The sequence below is a fragment of the Typopeltis vanoorti genome, chromosome 2 (assembly GCF_054136105.1).
Source record: "Typopeltis vanoorti isolate ZY-2024b chromosome 2, IOZ_Tvanoo_1.0, whole genome shotgun sequence".
Classification (NCBI taxonomy): Eukaryota; Metazoa; Arthropoda; class Arachnida; order Uropygi; family Thelyphonidae; genus Typopeltis; species Typopeltis vanoorti.
The window spans coordinates 58,393,802-58,414,883 of record NC_143550.1 but is presented as its reverse complement, the minus strand read 5'-3'; the positions used below and the strand labels follow the sequence as shown (position 1 = coordinate 58,414,883).

The following is a 21,082-nucleotide window of genomic DNA, read 5'->3' as shown; positions in this document are numbered from 1 at the left end:
AAAAAAACATGCATTTTCATCTAAAAAGATTATAAGAAACCCAGTTTCTACTCAGCTCAGTTTGTCCTCAACGGGTAGTCAAGGAAAGATGTCCAACAAAAAAGTTCTTATCCTTCATGGCCAAATTGTAACATTTGTTATTGAGACTCCATTTTAATCCCTTACATTGGTAATCTATCCAATAAAACTATCCATTCTCCCTTAAAATTTATACCATCAGAGTGGCCTTTAAGCCTATTCTTACCACAACAGCAAACCCTTCTACAAACAATCAGTGGTTACTGGTAAAAGAGTTTATTTATAGAACTCCCTGTTCTCATGGTCTTACTACACAGGTTAGATCTGCAAGTTTCAAAATAGGAAAGAAAAAAAAAAGCTTCTTTGCAATGTGGCTTACAACAGAGTTAAAAAAATCATGCTTGGCTTACCTTACTGAAATCACTCTTCCAACATATCATAATACTGAACAGGACAAAGCCTCTATACCATATCTTGAAGAAACCTTTCTGCCACTGTCATTCATTTACAGAGTTTGCTCAACAAAAATCAAGGACTTATTCTAAATGTCTTCAAAATCACTGAGTAGACTGCTTAACATACCTGACTTCAACTTGCAGTTGATCACCTCTAAATAATGCTAGGAAAGAGATGATGCACACCACTCTTTACTGGCTACTTATGCTTTGATTGTTAAAACTACTATAATGGTTTGTGTTCTTTATTATGTATTTTTTTTTTTTTTTGTTAACAACCAATAAAAACCAATTTATTGCATAAATGCCAGTGATTGTCGAGATTCCTTTACAATCACTTTATCAACATATAATGTAGTTTTTGATCCAAAAATCATCTCAACTAATCAGTTCACAACTATTTCACCTAATGTGAATGACCTGATCAACTCACTGTGTTTTTGCTTCTTTAAAAGAAGTTGGAAGGAAAGGATGAAGTGATATGAAATCAACTGGTTTGAAAAACGTGGGTTTGGATTTCATCATCACTAAGAGGAAACTTTTCAATTATTTTTTTAAGGCTGGTCTCTGGGAGGAACCAACAAATCTGAAATAAGCAGCTCAGTGAGATCCTTAATTGAAGTACTAATAAAAGGTGATGAAACTTAACAAATTGTATCTTACATGGTATAAAAGTAAGACACAATTTGTTAAGTGGCATCAAGGATCAGCTTGAAATACAAAAACATATCTTGCCTAGTTGGAGGAAATGCCAACTAGACCCCCTAGGTGAAAGATAACTAGCAAGTGTACCTGCTTTAATGCTGAAAGATGACTTTCAGCACTAAAGCAGGAACACTAAACCCTGGTCTAAAGCAGGGTTTAGTGTTTCTGCTTCCCCTTTACATATTGTGTAGGGACCTAAACTCCACTTATGATTGTAGTAATAAAGTGGTAGAAAAGCTAATATGGTGAACGTTATTCATAACTCATTTTAGTGGTATTGTAAAATCTCGTGCGATAAGTTAATATAATTAACTTATCAAGTTTGATTTTACAAGGGTTTCAATCCTAAATAATATAGAAAATGTAAGATTTTTTTTTGTGTGTGTGAATATAAATTGACTATCATGTGAAATGTGTTAGATATTTCCTGTTTGAATATTGTATTTAAAATTACAGAAAATGGATTAAGTGGTTTTAACACCGAGTCAGCAAAAAGAATATCTGAAAAGTTCGCAATAACTTGCGAACAAATTAAATGCCTGAAAAAAAGACTTTTGGCGAGAAGACCAGAGTGACATCACCAAGCTGCCGGGTAATCATGGACACTCTGGAGTGGGAACAAAGAGCAAGGAGCATATTTAAGAGGCTGAAAGGGGAGTGGTTACGAGGACAACTACTGCCGCTGCTACTGCTGGTGTTTTGGTTCCCGTATTGGCTGTACGGGAAGAGAGAAGAAGAGGCAATGACTCAGAGCACATGATTGGAGGCTCGGTACCCATCGGCGAAACTACCTCAACGACGATTCCTCTTCAAATGTCTGGGAAGAATTCAAAGGCACATTCAACACCACCATGTAGCAGACAATTATCCCCATGAAAAGCTAGATGCCTGGTCAACAGGCAACCAAAGTGGAGGAAGAAACAATGGAGTACAGAAACATCCAAGATAAGAATGTATCCTGTGTAAAGGCAAAGATTCAAGATGTCCCAACAGAGGCTTTGTTCATGAGAGAGGATTGTGCATGTATAGAAAGAACTGTGAGTAAACTCGTGTTATTAATGTTTTTCTAGGAATATAGATATGTGGTAAAGTTTTGTAAAGCACTGAGTATAGTGTTAGAGTAGTGCAAGTGTATACATTATGCTTGTATAAGGTAAAATCCTGAAGGTAGTTATGCAGGGAGGAACAGTCATTCTATACAAATTGTCAAGTGTGTACTGTATAATGCTAAGTAGTGTGTCAAAGTTGGGTGAATGTGTATAATTTAATGGTGTGATATATTTGCTGGAGTTAGATATGCTGGGAGAATCGGTTATTCTCTGCTACTTTGTAATCTCAGTTGTTTAGTTAGAATAAAATGTTTTCTTTGAACAATAATTTGATCTGATCATTTGCTAATGCACTATCTTAAATTAATTACAGATCTGTGTGTGCAGATTAGGTATAGCCACAACTTGCTGTATGGTTAGGAAGATTTTGGCTAAGACCTTACCTTTGTTCCTATTCTTAAAATTATTAGTCTATTATTTCTGCCAGACTGGCACAGTCGTAAATAAAATAAATCTGTCTGGTAGAAGAGTGTGAGAAAATAAGATTACCACAATTGTATAGCCGGCAATAGTTAGAGTCAGTTTTACATGCGGTAGGAGCAAAGGACAAGGGCAAGAAAAGGGGGGGGGGTTAAGACAAAAGGGCATGGAGAAGAAAGCAAGTAGGAAGAGTTAGAAATTTACAATTATGGTGCAACTTGCAACTTAATAAATAGCATGAGTTTTACAAATGGTGCAGCCCAACAAGATTACAAATTACTAAATAATAAGAAAAACCATACATACATGTTAGATAACCAATAAATTTTACAATGCCACATTCAACAGGATAAAAATCCACATAATTCCTGAGAAAAGTGGAGTGAGATAGTTTTGGCAAAAGGATCAGATTGTTGTTATATAAATTTTGGAAAAATGAATGTAGATGCTAACAATAATGATTCAATTAGTTCTAATATGATGGAAGACAAGGAATTCTTCAGGAGTGTAAATCCTCACCTTGTAATTCCATCATTTTCCAGAGACAAACATGAGGACAGACTACTATTTCAGGTTTGTACAAGAATTGAGAAAGTAGGGAGATGGTCTGACTTTCATTTGTTAATCCTTCTCAGAAACAAACTAATAGGCAAGGCCAAGAATTTTTTAAATTCTTCTCCCATACTGAGACGCACACATTGGAATATACGAAATTCAAGGCTACCTTAATAGCAAAATACTCCAAGGTCAGGAATGTGAGCCCGAATTTATGGAAACTAAATAAGTGCATGCAAGAGAACAAGGAGAGCGTATCAGAATTTCACAATAGGTTACTGATCCTGGCTAGTAGTTTGAGTGTCTCTAAGGATGAAAAGCCACATTTCGACTGGGCAGTCTTTCACCAATTTAAGGTTAGGGTTGAGAGATGAGTTAAGGGAGGTGGCATTTAAGAGGATAAAAGGGCTAGGAAAATAAATGTCACAGATGGCAATGTCAAAAATAGGACTAAAGTTAATATGCAAAAAGATAGATTCACAAGAAATGAGGATGAAAGAAAAAGGAATCTAGAGAACCCGGTTCACAGTGAACCTGTTGACGAAGGGGCAAAACCCAAGTCAACAGACTCTAGACTTAGAATCGTTGAAAAAATTTATTAGACAGGAAGTGGAAATTATGGCGACTTAGTAAATAGCACGAGTTTTATAAATGGAACAGCCCGACAAGATTACAAATTAGTAAATAATAAGAAAAACCATACATACATGCTATCTAATGATAAAATTGTACAGTATTACAACACCAAACAACCATTCTATATCACATCTCTGAAGTTTCAGCAAAAAAAAAAAATCTGAAAAGTATAAAGCAGGGACTTGAAGAAATTTGAATTCCTACAACGACTACAATGCACTACACTCTGACTGCAACATCAATGAGATTGCATGGTCATAAATTTATCATTACAGGCACTTACAGAAGAAGCTAAGAATGCACTCAGTTGTGGACATAACTTTGCTGTTATACCTAAACAAGTTCCAAAACTAAAAATTATTCCACCCTCAATAGCCAATAATGTGTTTAGACACAGCTATCATCCTGAACAAATCTAAGCCACATAAAAGCAATATACCACAGAATGAAATAACTGCTTTAAAAGGGTTATATAAGAATAAATATATTGCGATTACTAAAGCTGAAGAGTAATGCCACAGTTATCATGAATGAAGAGAATTACACCAAAAAAAGTGCAAACCCCACATCTCAAAAGAAAAAAAAATCCATAAATTATCAAAAAATGTGAGTTCTTGGCCCAAAGAAATCATCAAAATAAAATCTGTTCATGTTAAACTATCCTGTATTAATGGGGGTACCTAAACTGAACAAATCTGATATTCCCGTACAACCTATAGTTGACAGCATACAGTCCTACTTATCAACTTGCTCAACAGTTAGCTAAGTCACTTGCTCATCCTACTGGCAACTCTTCTACTATAAAAATTCTGTCCATTTTAAATCACTAGTTAAAAAGTGCATCCTTAAAAATATAGACATAATAGTTAGTTTTGATGTGACGTCTTTATTTACTAACGTACCACTAACACACAATAGAATTAATAAAGTCTAATTTCCTGCCTGATATCTTTGTTCTCCCCTCCCCCTCCTCTCTTAGATAGCTTTTACATGGAACACTTTGAAAACAAAATACTTACCATAATTACATACAAACCCTTAGCATGGTTGTGCTTTGTTAATGATATATTTGCCATTTAGCCCTATGAACAAGACACCTTGGATTTTGTTGCCTACCTACCTAAGCAGCCAACACCCCAAAATTCACTTCATAATAGAAAAAGAATCTAATAACTGTTTGCCTTTTCTGCCATATTAGTCATCCAACTTTCAGATGGTTCACTATCATCATCATCCAGCTGAAAAGTATGATATTCTTAAAACACTTGCACACAGGGCTAGGAATATTTGTTCTAATGATGCAGCTCTTTCCACTGGACTTAAATATCTTCGTTATACTTTCTGGCTAATGGTTATAGCTCCTCCAAAATAGATAAAATACTACATAGCTCTCTTACTTTCTCCCCTCCTCAAATGCACAAGAACAAAATGCCACTATTCCTATTCCCTATGTCTGAGATCCATCTGAAAAGATAGTCAACGTACTTATAATATATAACCTTTGCACCACATTCAAACCACATGTTAATTTAGCAATTCTGATTTGCTCTCCTAAGGATAAAACCTATCCCCTGGCATATCCTGGAGTGTATGAAGTTCCATATGACTGTGATTTGGCCTACTATAGAAGGACAGGGAGATCTGTTAACATTCACCTTGAAAACATAAAAAATACATCCACTACCATTATTATGGTAAGTATAGATTGGCAGACCATGCTTTGGACACTCCTTCACACACGATTAGATGGAAAACGAATGTGCTTTATAGAAGTAGGACAGGTCAGAAAGATTATTTGTAGAGTCAGCCATGGCTATGAAGCATACTCCTAACCTGAACAAGCATGCATTAATTTGCCAAAATAAAACTTTTATTTTTTATTTTTTAAATAATTTAGTTGGTTTGGTGTTGGAATACTGTTAAAAACATTACGAGTAATAAAGTGGTTCTGCCAGCTGGCCACTGGATAAGTAAATAAGATGAATTTGCTGGTAGAGCAACCATTTGCCACTTCCTCAGTCAAATTATGCATGAAGAGAATCGAAGTTTAGTTTTCCAAACAGCACCAAACCTGTTGTCCAATGCATCCTTGACATTCCCTTCTGCATAGTACTATTACAAAGCATCTTAACTGCTTAACATCAATTTTCCTCAAAACTAAACTATCTGCCAAGACTCCAATGTCATCAGATCTTATATTTGTCTCCTATGAGACATCTCACAGTATCAATGCACCTAAATCATGGTCTTCCTTCAGGTCTTTTTCCTGCCATTCTGGCAAAATACATTTGTTTTGCTAACCATTCCTCACCATTCTGTTTAAGTAACCACCAGAAATTAGCTCTCCTAACAGATTCCTGAATATTAGCATCAAATTCTTTCCTCATTTTTTATTATTATTATTATTACGGGTATCTCCATGGAGTCAGTAGACTCATCGCGGGAGACCCAAACTAGCAAAACAATATCTGTCATATCTCTTCTTGAATTCATTTACAGACGAAGAGCTCACAACTAAGTCAGGCAATGAATTCCACTCATTCACCACCCTCCAGGCAAAAAACCTTGTTCTGACACCTTTGTTAACCACACTCTTCTTTAATTTCCAGAGATGACCTCTTGTTCTTCCATCACTATCACACAGCTGAAACATTTCCCCTGCATCAATCCTATAAAAACCTTTTAGTAATTTGAATGTTTCTATCATATCCCCTCTTCTTTGCCTATCAACCAATCTCTGCAATCCACAAGCTCTCAATCTATCAATGTAGGGAGCATTTTTTATATCACTCACCAACTTGGTCACTCTTCTCTAAACCCTCTCCACAGCCTCCTCATCTCCAAGGAATCCAGGTGACCAGACCTGAGCACAGTAATCCCCAAATGTGGAAGTATCAATGCTTTATAAAGGGGAATAATAACCTCTTTATCTCTGGATGTCAGTGTGTTCCTCAACAACCAAGTAATCCTATGTGTAATCTTGGACACCTTAGCAATGTGTCCTCTGAACTTCATCTCCCTATCTACCAATACCCCTAAGTCCCTAGCCTCATCAATCTCTTGGAGTACCTTTCCATCGATGTAGTACACAGCTGGTAATCTTTTAATCCCAAAATGCATGACTTTACACTTTTCCACATTGAACTGACATCCATTTTCTTTTGCCCATTTTACCAGCTTATTTAAATCCTCCTGCAAACTTTCAACATCAGCTTGATTTTTTATTGCACTACACAACTTTGCATCATCAGCAAACAACTGAATATCTCCCTTTAATTTTTAATATGCTACTGTTAATGATACCATCTGTTCACTCCAATAACCTTTCTCAGAACTCTGTGGTCTCCAGTCTTTGATTAAGTTTCATTTGTAACCCAGCTCTCAGATTAATAAGGCAAAATTGGTTTGAATGCTGTCTTGCAAGCAGATAATTTAGTATTTTATACTAAAACTCTTTTTCTTATTCCATGTAAAATTATTCAGTTGACTTCTTACCAACCAGCTCTGTTTATTCCATTGTCCATTTTCTTACTTAATTTACAATCTTCACTAAAAATTGTGCCTAAATACTGAAATGATTTACTTGTTCTACAGGTTCTCCATTCAGGATGCAATTAATGTTTCTGCCTGTTTGTAATTGTCTTTGTTTTGCTAATAAATTTTGCTAATAAACTGCCGTAATAATTTGGTATGATTTTCATACCAAATTATTACAGCAGTTATTCAAATTAGTCAGGGAATCCTGAAGACTTGTACTGGATTTATTTAAAAGTATAACATAATCTGCATAAAGTAAAAACCAGAGATGAAATCTCCAATTTTGATATCAAGTTTAATGCCACTTTCCTTCATAATTTGATATTATAGATTATGTATAACAATAGAGAAAACATGTCTTATAGCATTTTGAACAGCTTTGCTCTTCGAACCCTGTCATGTGCTTTTTCCAGATATATGAAACTTAAATACATATCCTTTTTACATACGCATGATTTCTCACAGTTTGTCATAAGGAGAAAATCTGATCACAAGCTCTGTTTGGCTTGAATAGAGCTTGATCATCTCCAAGCTTCCTTCCATAATTTTTCTTAGCCATTTCTCAAGTATATTTGCATAACCTTATAGGAACACTCAGTATGGAAATTCCTCTGCAATTCACCTTCAGTTTTTCCTTGTAAATAGATGGCTAGTATGAGCGAACTACTACAAGCTGGAATTTGACCCTCTGACAAAATATTTGTGAATTATGAAGTGTAGCCACTGTAAAACTTTTATATCTGCATATTTGACAATTTCTGGTCGAATATCATCTCCCTAGGCTGTATTTCCACACTTCATGGATTTTTTTTTTTTTTTTGCTTCAATTATGGATATATATATCCTGATTGCATTCCTGTTGAGCGTTTTCTACCACTGTGCTGTCATTGCTTGTTTCATTTAGCAGTCTTTCAAAGTAAATCCTCCGGTCATCTATAATATCTTCATTTTTAGTTTTCATGTCACCTCTGTTATTTTTGATTCTTCCATTTTTGAGGTTTTTTAATAGCCTCTGGAATTATTTTTCCATGTTCTTACCAGTCTTCCTATGATTTTTGTATTTTGTTTCACACGATACTTTGCTTTCTTCCATTTTTCTCTACATTCTTGCTCTGAAAGAATACAAAGAAAAATGAAGAGAGCTTCCTTCTTTTCCTTGAATACTCTTTAACTTCTTGAATCCTCCAAGGAGCTCTGATTTTTCTATCCTTGCAGACAATCTCACTGCATACCTGTATGGTTGAATCAGTCCAGTCCATGTTTTTGTCGGGGGTTTGCCACTGAATCTCCAAGGTTTGGTTCTTGTTTTCAAACCCTCATTTTTTTCTTGAATAATGTTTATATATTTTAATCTACAGTTCATCTAACCAAAAGCTGTTCAATGTAGATTATTTTAAAATTTTATTACACACTCTTTTTTTTTTTTTTTCAGTATGAAATTCAATTTCATCCTGCTGAAAACTAAATGGTGATCACTTCCGATTTCAAATCCTCTGTATGCTCTTGTGTTCTGAACCATTGGAAAAACATTGCTGTTAACAAAACATAGTCAATGAGATTTTCTTTATGTCTTGTATCTTCTCTCCATGTGAATTTGTGCACATTTTTATGTTGGAACATAGTAATAACTAATCCATGTCCTTAACAGAAATCAAGAAGGCACTTACCTTCTTGATTTCTTTTTTTATTATTATTAGCTTTGCTGTTTTCTCCTAATTTTCCCAAAATATCTCTATATGTCTGGCAATTTATTTCTACTTTGCTTTTTAGATCTCTAACAAGGGCCAATTTTTCCTTTTTTCATTGTCAGCTGTCTTCTGTAATGCCTCAAAAAATTCCTAGACTTCTTTATTGGAACCTTCTGTGGAACCATAGGCACAAATAAGTCTCACTGTCCAGCTTTCCATTCTGATATTTGCTGATTTCACTCAACTGGATACTGCTTGCCATTGAATAAGATTATCCTCATATTTAGTGTTGATTACTATAGGTACCTCCCCTTCCTTTCAATGATTGTTATTGTCCAAATATAATATCATCTATTTGTTGCTCAAAAAATCTCTCACCTGTTTTTGTCTTCTTTGTATTGGTATATAGCAATCTGGTACTTATTCAATTCTTATATTAGTTCCATTTCCTTTCCACTGATGAGTCTTATGTTGGTGTTGCCAATTTTTTAAACTTCTGTTGATTGTGCACTGGGATTTGTTCCAGTAGCTGACTTTTTGCAGTTGGTTTCATCACTGATTTAAACAACAGGACCTTGTTTAATCAGGTGACCTGCAGCTAGAATGAAATTCTGTCATGTTGTACAACTGTTTATGATTTTAATTTAAGCCAATAGGAATAGAATTGGGTTGGCTAAATCCCAAATTGCCAGCCAATGCTTATTTGTTCAGTATCCAGGTAGATGCACATTAATAGAGTGCACCACAAGAAGTTGAGGATTGGACATTAGGTCAGAAGTGGTGGTCAGTTCTCAACATTCCTTCCAGTTATGACCCTTAAGCATCCTTCTTCAGAAAAAAAACACCAAAAATTTTTCAATTAAATAAAGTCCAACCAAAAATAAATCACACAAAATAAAACAAAAAGGCATTCCAAAAATAGAAAGAAAAGACATTTATATCCACTTCACCAACCTGGTGATCCCAATTTAAATATAAATAAAGCATATGCTACTTAAAAGACATCCCAACTCCACCTAATGTTCTAAACAGAATCTCTGCTGGTAGCAACAACAACAACCACTGCCCATTCAATTTTCCAAGCTACGCTTTACATGATTCCTTCACAAAGGTAAAACTCTGCATTTGTCAGATTGATCTAATATCTCATCAACTTTGAATCCTCCTTCCTTTTTGATTTGCTTTGGTTCAAAATTTCCCTGCTCCTGTTCAATTGCATCTCTGCTGTCTAGGTGTCATTCAAATTCTGATATACACTGATTAGTTTTGTAATTCAAATACATAAATAGTCAGATAATCTTTGATGATGTTTGCCATCTCACCACTTGGTCCAAAATACATCATACACATGTTCCTGAAAATTTTAAAACAAGCATTATAAAATAACTTCAATTAAAAATCAGACAATAGCATGCATCACAGATATCAGACAATCCTATACAGAAGCCATTAAAAATATAAAAAAGCTATTTCTGAAATACTTTTCTAATCTCAATAAGTATGATTTCAATAAAGTTTGCTAACAGAGAAAGAACTGGGCATAGGATATTACTCATGATACTTTTGGTGGTATTAACTTACAACAAATAAGACAATATTTGTGCCAAGCCCTTGTAAGAAATACACAGTGCAACCAAGTATGTCATGGAATAGTTCATAATCATGTAAAAAAAAGCAAGAAGTCCTGACAAACATTCTCTGTGCTTTGTAACCCAAAGATGATGGCTTGAATCCAGCAATATATCAAGATACTTATGAATTCATCAGTTTATTATTTTGCTTTATTATGGTGCTTAATACCATCAAAAGTATAGTGAATAATATACAATTCTTACTCTATATTAGTAAACGAATGCTTTATCTAATGTCAAAAAATTAACTTATCACAACTACAGCTCTTAGGATTCTGTTACTGGTAGTGAAAACCATGGTTATAAACACTGTCAAACAAGGAGACCAAGCAAAACATGGTGGGTTCAGGAATGAAAATTTTACAGTACAGTAAACTCAAGAAAATTGATCCTAGAACGCACTATTTGAGACAAGAACATGTCCTATTAGGGTTAGGCAAGAGAAGGGAGCACTTGTTTGCTAGTCTCTTCATCAGTTGCCACTCATAATTAGTGATAGTCTCGGGCCAACTATCTCTGATTGGCTACCAGTGGAGATTCAATTGTCCACTCAGTCTCCAAAAGCTAGATGGTTAAAAATGGCCTAGCCAACTGCTCATAAGGGAATAAAATGTATCAGCTGATAGATGAACATTTTACAAGTGGTTAGTGTGACCGCTCTCCAACCAACAGGCTGCAGGTTTAACTCTCACTCTGGGAACTGATATTTAGATTGTCTTTAGGTGTGAAATTTCATCAGCCAGCATGAGACCACCACCCAGCTGAGCAAAGTGGCTTGAAAAAGTTCCATATTTGATCTGCAGAGCAGGGTTTCTGTATTATGTGAAACACACACACACAATAAAAATTGATAAATATGTATAAATAATAAAAATAGAAAAAATCCTTAACCCATTAATAGTATTCATATGCTTTGGAGGTTTACAACCTTCTGTGGTTGAAAAACACAAAAAAAGTGGCCCAATATAAAAATATGGAGGCTAGGCTGCTCAATCACAATGTCCTCTAGTTGTAAAGCTATCCATGTTTAAATCTCTAGCTTTTCAGAATTTAAGAACTTTTCAACTGAAAGTGAGTAATCAGTTAAATGGGTTTTCCTCCCAAACACTCTCAGGTTTTTATCCAGCAAAACAGAGAGAATGGCCACAGGATACATGAAATTGGCAATCAATTCTAACTACAAAAATGACCATGCAGATAGAATTAACTATCAAAACATTAATTATGGTTCTATGAAGCCAAGTTATTTGGCTGTGACAGGTTGCTAAGCCTAAAATATAAGGGGAAAATTATAAAAACATTCATTGTCTTTTATTATAGCAACTGATTATCTGTATAGTCAGTTGTGATAAAATTAAATTCATGTAATGCATTTATTTCTGAATTCAATTTTAATGCAAAAATAACTTACAGTTTCTATCAGCTTCCTGTTTTCCAAGAGTGTTCGTTTATCTTTAATTTCACTAGATGCCATCCACGTTTTGATCTGATCACGTAACCTCTGCAAAAATACAGAATATAACCAAAATATTACTCATTATGCAGCTAAGCCATGTATAAAAATAAATACATAAATAACAATAAATGAAGCATCACACATGGGTAATTCTTAGTAGTCAATTGTAGAAACAATTGGACAATACGTCTCTGCTAAAATGGCAGTATGTAAGGTGGCATATGTGTGTGCAAATATGCATACACAAAATAACTGTAGCAGTAGCATCTATACTGAGTTAACTTTTCATTAGGAATACCCACCTAATAATGTATTAGTCCACCTCTCTGTGCAATCACGGCTCACAGGTGTCTGACATCCTCTATGCATAACTCGACTCATGTCCATTGCAGCAACTCCATCACTTCACGCTCGTTCCATGTAGAAGGATTAGCAGTTCTCACCCGGTCATCAGCATGGTGCAGCAAGGAATGGGACTCATCACTCCAGATGAGTTTCTTCCATCTGTTGAGATTCCACTGACAATGTTCCTTGTGTGCAATGCCTGACCATCATCATTACCCTTGTTGGTCATTTGTTCTAGCATATCCTATATGTTTTCAATTGGGTTACAGTTAGGGGAATTTAGGAGCCAAGAAAATGTGGTAATTCATTGTCATGTTCCTCCAACTACTCAGTAGTTGTACGAGAGACCGATGACAAGGTGCAATGTCCTGTTGAAAGATGGCACTGTGGTCAGGATAGGCCTCCTGAAGATATGGATGGAGATGGTATCTAACAGGTCCTTGTAGTATTCAGTGTTTATAACAGCATATTATAACTCCATTTTCAAGATCAGTTTTGACTGATGCCTGTGATTATGTTATTTGTCAAGTTGGACTATAGCTGAAATTAAAGCATATGTTTCAGCTCCACTAGAATATGATGGATTTCTAAATAGGCAGACTTATACTGTTGAATTTTGATTTAAATTGGACCATTTACTAAAGTTACTAAATGTGCCAAGAACTTCAATTTTTGGTGTAAATCTAACCATTTCAGTGAAAAATTTAGAGAAAAATCAACTTGGCTTTGTTGTCACCTGAAATCTTAGTTTTACTTATACTACTTTTAATGGAAAAATTAAGCAAAATGTTTTGAAATGATAAAAAGTATGTAATGAATGAAAACAGATAAACTGCCAACAAATACGGAATATCAATAATAGGTTTAGTTACTGTGATAATGAATTACATCTATAAAATGTGAAACTATGAAAACACTGAAAATTTTCAGCATTGATATCATTTTGAAGGGATGATAACCAATCTCAAACTGAGTTTGAGACCCTTCAAACAAAATTTATATATATACTGCTTGGAAAGAAGTCAATGTACAACCCCCCCCCCCCCCCTTCCCCATGGGCAAGATGCACCATACCATGTAAAGTCACGTCTGTAACTAGTATAAATTAGAGGAATACGATGCTCCCAAGTCAGTGCAACTGTGTCGAGGTGAAATGGCCGTGAAAATGGAACTGACAGAGTTTGAAAGAGGCATTGTGAGGATGCCATGTTGCAGGCCTAACTGTTCATGAAATTGTTGACAAGTTAGGCCATCCTAAGTCAACAATTAGTGATACCATACTGAGATATAAACACAGGAAGTCAAGTGCTACCTGCAGGGGGTGACCCACAACAAAAGTTTTGCCAGCTGATACATTGAAAATTGAGTTCAGGATATCGACTGGAACACAAATCTGCGCAAAAGCATTCAGAACCAAAGCTCACAACATGGGTTTCCATGGTAGGACAGTAATACGCAGCTTCCACATTACCCAAACCAACATGCAGTGTTATCTTCAGTGGTGTAAAGGGCATGTACAGCGGGATGTGGAAGCTTGGAAAGCTGTATTATGGAGCAACAAATCAGTAGGGGGCGTTGATTTGTTGCTGTATTATGGAGCAACAAATCAACACCCCCTACTGAGCAGATGGATGTGTGTGGTGGATGCCCGGTGAATGTCAATTACCAGAGTGCAGAACCCCCCCCCCCACACACACACACAATGAAAGTCTGAGGTAGCACTGTGATGGTATGGTCCTGTTTTTCCTGGTTTATTCTTGAATCCTGTTTGTGGTACCACAAATATTGAATCCCCAGAGGTTTCTGAACATCATGGACACTGCATTGCTTTCTACTTTGTGGCGTTTCTACAAAATTGACCATTGTCTCTTTCACCACGTCATGAGGCTGCTACTGTAAACTGCATGGTTTTTGGACATGAATGTCACCACACATCTGTGAGATGAACTGAAGCATCAGGTGAGGTCAAGGGATGTCTGCCCCACTATAGTCCAGAACCTCATTACATATCTACCATACAGGCTTACATATTCTTAAGGAGGGTGCCATGGCTGTATGTTCCTCACACACTGTGGTGTCTCTTGACTTCTTTCCAAGCAGGTATATATGAAAGACTTCCAAAATGAACTGCATTAAACATATTTACACATCACTAAGTTTAGATACTGACTATGTAAAACATGATCATTAAAGTGCTTGAATTAAACTGATAAATTGTTTCATTAAAAATTAACTTTGGCTACATTTCAACAATACACTTAAATCATAAATCCAAATGATTATGTTATTCAGATAAAAGTACATTCTGCTATTTAGTATGTTGAGAATTACAAAAACAAAAAATTATACCTTTAAAAATTAATTTATCCTATGATACTATCTAGCACTTGAGCAAACATTTTAGTCAATGTCATATTCTTGTTCTAAATTATTACATTATTATTTCTTTCTCTAATAATATATCCCTATGGATATCTACAAAAAATGTACAATAGTGAATCTTCTTTAATGAATTTCTAACACACACACGCACGCACGCACGATGAATAACACAGCATATATTTATTATTTAGAGGAATCTCATCTTGTTTAGTCTGTTTTATGGATAGCAGTATCTTGGATCATTTCAAAGATACTGCTATCCACAAATGAGATTCCTCTAAATAATAAATATATGCTGAGTTATTCAGGCAAGAGTACTGAAGGACAAGCCTATAGACTTGTACTGGATTAAGAGTATAACATCATCTGCACAAAGTAAACAGCTGAGATAAACTTCTCCAATTCAGGTTTGCCTGTTTTGTAGAATGAAAAATCCTACCGCAATGTGTGACTGGCTGACTCACCACCTGCTGAAAGCCTTTATACAAGTCCTTAGCATCCTAGACACAACTCAAACCAAGGTTTTTGAAACTAAAGGGCATCATTACTGACTGGGCTATGGAAGCTCAAGTATGATAACAGCAGAACATGATTTTAGTATTTTGAAAATTAGGAAACAAGTGTGGAAAAAAGATGTCATGGAAGAGAGATAAGATAGCATGCAATGACAAAATGCACAAGGAGGATACAACACAGGACAAGAAAGTCATAAGTACAGTAAAAGACAATAAGATGGAAGATTGGTCAGGTCCTTAATGGAGTTCTGCTACATGCCAAGCAAGAGAAAGAATAAAAATGAGACCAACACTAATGGAGAGTGGCAAATTGGCCACTGATGTAATCACTGCCAAGGATGTAATCTATTATTTCAATGAGCACTAGGTATGTATACTATCTACCAATAATTATCTGGACACTTTAGCAATTTACAATTGTTACCAGCAGGCAAACTCTAATATCAGGTATGTCCACCTTTGACTTTGATCACCTCCTGCACCCTTTGAGGGAAGCTTTTTAACCAATGCACAACAAACGTCATGTGGAATTTGTCTCCATTCCTCCATCAAAGCAGCAGTGAGTTTAGTGACAGGTTGAGGTCGTGCTGCACGGGACCTCAATTGCTCCTCCAATTTGTCCCACAGGTGTTCGATTGGAGTTGAGGTCAGGACTCTGCCCAGGCCAGGGCAGTCGTTTGACACCCATCTCTTCATATCATTCCATAACAGCTGCAACTTTGTAGCATGGAGCATTGTTGTCTTGAGAGTAACACAGATCCATTCCATAAAAATTCCACAGTGTAGGCAGCACCTGATTATCCAGAATTTCAAGGTACCAAGCTACCTTCATAGAACCACAGACAATGACCAGTAGTCCCACTCCAAACCAGCTGAATGCACCCCACACCATTACTCCAAAACCACCAAACTTTACTATGGATACAACACACCGTGGTAACAAGTGTTCGCCAGGCTGCCTCCACACCCTGCCATCAGACTGGAAGCAGGTAAACCTTGATTGCCAAATGTAGCCGATTTTTCGTGCTACCAGTTTTAACACCCTCCTGTCCCTGTCAGTCATTTTTGATGGCCACCCTGGGTGTTTTACTGCACTAGTGATGCCAAAACATCTCCATTTGTTAATCTCTCAGCCCACAACGACGTCTCTCAAAGTCACTGAGTTCATGTCATGTTGCCATACCATCTGTATTCAACTGCTACATGAAATACTGCTTCCTACTATCTACGCTGGTTTTTATGTAATTAAAAAATGTGGAATGTTCCATAACTTTAAATAACAGGAATGTCCAGACAATTATTGGTAGTAGTAGTAGTTACTGGTAGTGAAAACCATGGTTATAAACATTGTAAACAGTATATTTCATACTCATGTGAAAGAGGCAAATGCTACGAGGACCAGCAGTGAATGACCCACAAGGTACGAATATTAAAAAGGGCTAGCTGTTTAATAAAACAGTGGAATTCAAAGGCATGTCATGGTTTTTTTTTTAAGGTTTATGTAACAGGAGTTGTCAGTGTCTTTCAACAGGTTGTTCAATGAGGGATATTTCTGGATTTGACAGATGCAATATAGCAAGTTGGTGTATAAGCTGCAGGAGATATAGAAGAATAACAGACCTAGCAAGATGGATAAATGACTGGTTGCTGATAGATACCAGCAAGTTTTGCATAGGACAATATCAAAAAAACAAGGAAGGAATGGCATGCCAGAATTTTATTCTTGGGCAAATAATGTTCAGCTTATTTATTACTAATATGGACTGACAGGGAATATTAAGTTACTGGGTGACGATGTTAATTTGAGAAAAGTTAAGAATTAATGCTGAGGTCAAGTCCCTTCAAGAAGCTTACTAAATCAGTTCTGGCTTGGAGAAATGACTGAGACTACAATTTTTAATATTACTAGTGAAATGGATGGAAATGAATCATAAGAGGTGAATTAGATTCATACCTTGGGATGATAGAGACAATGGAACTAAGGATACAAATCCTAGATCAAATGTAGACTAATGTGCACAAATTCAGAGTATGTATAAAACTCAATGAAAATATTTCTCAGACACTGAATGACAAATTACAAAACAGAAAAAAAATTCATTGAAAAAAAAATACCTCAAAAACTATTAAATAATTTGTAAATCAATCAAATAAAATTATATAATTTCAGTAAACAAAACAATTTACTTAAAAAATGTAAAGCAACTTCATCAGGCATGAGTTAAACATTGGTTATCATGTGGGCTGCAGCAAGATAAGTAAATTTTATATTTAAATATGTGCCGATATTATCTAAATTGTAGATTAAGCATTACTACAAGATATTGGAGTATTGAACCCGGTGTTTGGATAAATTTCTTATGCAATGTTAATGCAAGACTTTTATGAATTTAAATTCATTGTTTTTGTTAGCATACTGATACAACATGGCGGTAAAAGGAAAACTGATTAGAGGAAATAGTTTAAGGACAGCTGCTGCAGAAGATATAATTGAGATATTTAAATTCATAAAAGTCTTGCATCTTTGTGAATGCAACATCATGGAGAGTTTGAGAACAATAATGAAAGATTGATTGAGAGTCATAAGGACATACTGCCAAGAAGAGGTATGTGGGGAATTAAGCAAACTTGATATTAATAAGGCTGTGAGACTGATGATATATCACCACATATTTTTATGGAATGTGCCAGGGAGCTAATATCTGCCTTAACATATTTGTTTAATATGAGTCTTACATTGGGTCAAGTTCCAAAGGAGTGGAAGGAAGGAAGGAAAGATTGTACCACTTCATAAAGAAGGTGAAAGAATTCAAGCATCACATTATAGGCCAATCTGTGTATCAGGTGTTGTGGTTAAAGGGAAAGGCTGGTGAGAATCAGGATCCAGAATTGAGTTGACAACAATGGTATTATCTTTGATGGACAGTAGGGATTTGCCAAAGAGAGGTCATGTTTTAGTAATCTAACTACTTATTACAATAAGGTAACTGAAGCATTGGACATGGATACACAGTAGCATACTTAGACTTAGCAAAGACTTTTGATAGATTACCACATGATAAGTTGATGGGGGTTGGTTATTAGACTAGTGCATTGGAACAGAGAATGGCTATCTGATAGGTATCAGCAAGTTGTGTATGGGGAGTAGCAATATCCTGGAAGAGGAAAGTCACTAGTGGTGTGCCTCAGGGGTCTGTTTTAGGGCCATTGCTATCATATGATAGATATGGTATGTTAATGATATTGGAGAAGATTTGGATGGGGATATTCAATTGTTTACAGATGATGAACAAGTGAGACAAACTATGTGGAGTAGAGCAGATGTTGTGACCTTACAAGAAGACTTGAATAGACAGAGTGAATGGGCAAGGGAGTGGGGGCTGCCAGTTCAATGTTGCAAAATGTAAGTTTTTAAAAATTGGAAAACAAAGATTGGATGAAGAATTTACTGTTGGTGGGGATATATTGTTGGAGGTGGAAGAAATAAGAGATCTTGGGGTGATGATGGATAAGGATGTAAAATTTAGAGGACATATTGCCAAAATTGAGGACAACAACAAATTCTGGGCAGTTATGCAAAGGACACTGACTTGTAGAAGGAGATTTCTGGTTCTGTTGTTATAAGACTCTCATTAGGCCACTGGCCTACTGAGCACAGGTTTGGTCACCTGGTTTTCAAAAGGATGAAGAGAATAAAGGGGATTATTGTAGGGATTAATGTTAGAAAGGGTCCAGAGGAAATGACCAAAATAGTTTCTGATCTCTAATGTTGCATATGAAGAAAAGTTGCAACAACGTAATCTGCAATCTAGTGGATAGGTGGAAGAGGGATGATATGATTGATGCACAAGTTGATAAGGGGCTGTTATTGGATTAACATTCAAGAGTTTTCATAAAATGGTGGGAGATTGGAGTGAGAATAAGAGGTCATCCCTGGAAGCTGTATAAGGAGGGTGTGAGAAGCAGGTTTTTTTTTTTTTTGCATGGACAGTTGTGAATGATTGGAATGCATTTGCCTGAGGGTGTAATGTCTGAAGAGAATTTGAATGTGCTTAAAGGATGGTATGATGAGCTGTGTGTATGACAAAATGGACTTCCTGTATGAGTCTGTGACTACATAGGCTTTTAGAATAATAATAATAAGACTAACTGATATGAGAACCAAGCATGAACTAACATCTTAGCATGAATTAATATCTAGTAATTAATAACTCCTGATATATGATAAGCAGCATCATATTTTAACCTTCACAATGGAATATCAGAACTGCAATTTAGTAATCATATTCCTAATATGTTCTCTCTCTCTGGCAGATGTACAGCACAATAATATGACAGTACAACATGATTACGTTTACATTTTTACAAACCTCTAATCAACAATTTTCCTCCAAATTAGTTTGTCGCACTCGTCAGCTCTGACTATATCAGTCCAACTAGATCTTGTCCTATGAGTCTTTTCCTACTATCTTAGCATTAAACACTTGTTTTAATAACCTTAATTCTCCCAATCTGTTTAAGTGAACATAGTATTTTAGATTATATCTGCTCACACTCTTTATAGTTAATAATCAATGTCAAGATTCATGATAATATCTTCATTTTTCACACAATTCTGCCAAAAATGCCAAATGTTCACTCTTAATTTTTCTCATAAGTGCCTTCTAGTTTTTGATCTGTTTTATTTCTAACCCAACTCTCAATTTAAAACTGGTTTGAAGACTTGTATACCGCAAGTTTAGTGTTTTAGCTAATTTCTCTCTTATTGCATATAATTTAATTAACTGGCATGCAATCATACCAGCTTTACTTATTATTTTGTCTATTTCCATATTTGATTTGCCATTCTTCATTATAAATTCTGTCTAAAGGTTGAAATATTGTACTTGTTCTAGAGTGTACTCCACAAAGAGTATACAATTAGTCATATCACAGCAGAATGTGCCCAACGTGCATACAATGGAAACTTGTCGGACTTCATCCACGCTATACCAAGTGCAGTTGATTGGATAATCAACCTAGACATACAATTGTAGTCTATTCTTGAGTGTCTCTTTTATGACTGTTTTATATCATGTTTAAGTATTTTGTCTATTTTACGCTAAATGATTATATATAATAAAGATTATTATAATGTAACTTTTCATGACTAAGCCATATGCTAAATAAATAAATGTACTGAAAATGCAATTCAAGTATTTTATGTTCCTTTCTATTTTTATACTTTCTGGGGGAGGGGATTATTGTAGATTAGAATCAATAGATTGGTTCAGGAATAAACAACACTTCCGTAAAGTAAAGAGCTAAGTTCTGTCATCCATCAGGTTTAATGCCACTTTCATAAATATCAGCCACATAGACGATGAAATAGAGTGAAGATAGCAAGCACTCTTGTCTTATACCTGATATCAGACCTGCTCCTCCTTTGATTCTATGTGCTAACTTGCAGTTTAAAAATGGAGTAGGTACTGTTCTGTATAATATTCCATTTATCCCATTGCAGAGTTTTGCATATCTTTTCTCTTGGCACCTTGTACACTTTTTCCAGATATATAAATTTATATAAAAATCCTTGTTACATTTCCATGATTTATCAGCTATATGCTGTAAAGTGGTGCTTAAGGATTAAA

The 21,082-nt window shown here is 35.5% G+C and overlaps 1 protein-coding gene across 4 annotated transcripts in view; it reads right to left on the bottom strand.

Moving 5' to 3' along the window:
* The window catches only part of LOC150109062 (CCR4-NOT transcription complex subunit 3-like), a 436,445-nt gene that overhangs the window by 302,098 nt on the left and 113,265 nt on the right, over positions 1–21,082 (bottom strand). For 3 of the 4 annotated variants that reach the window (XM_090405199.1, XM_090405214.1, XM_090405221.1), the window contains one exon: positions 12,166–12,255. The exons of the other annotated variant lie outside the window; for it this stretch is intronic. In XM_090405199.1, coding sequence (XP_090261325.1) covers positions 12,166–12,255 — 90 coding nt within the window. The remainder of the gene's footprint in view (positions 1–12,165; positions 12,256–21,082) is intronic. 4 annotated transcript variants of the gene reach the window in all.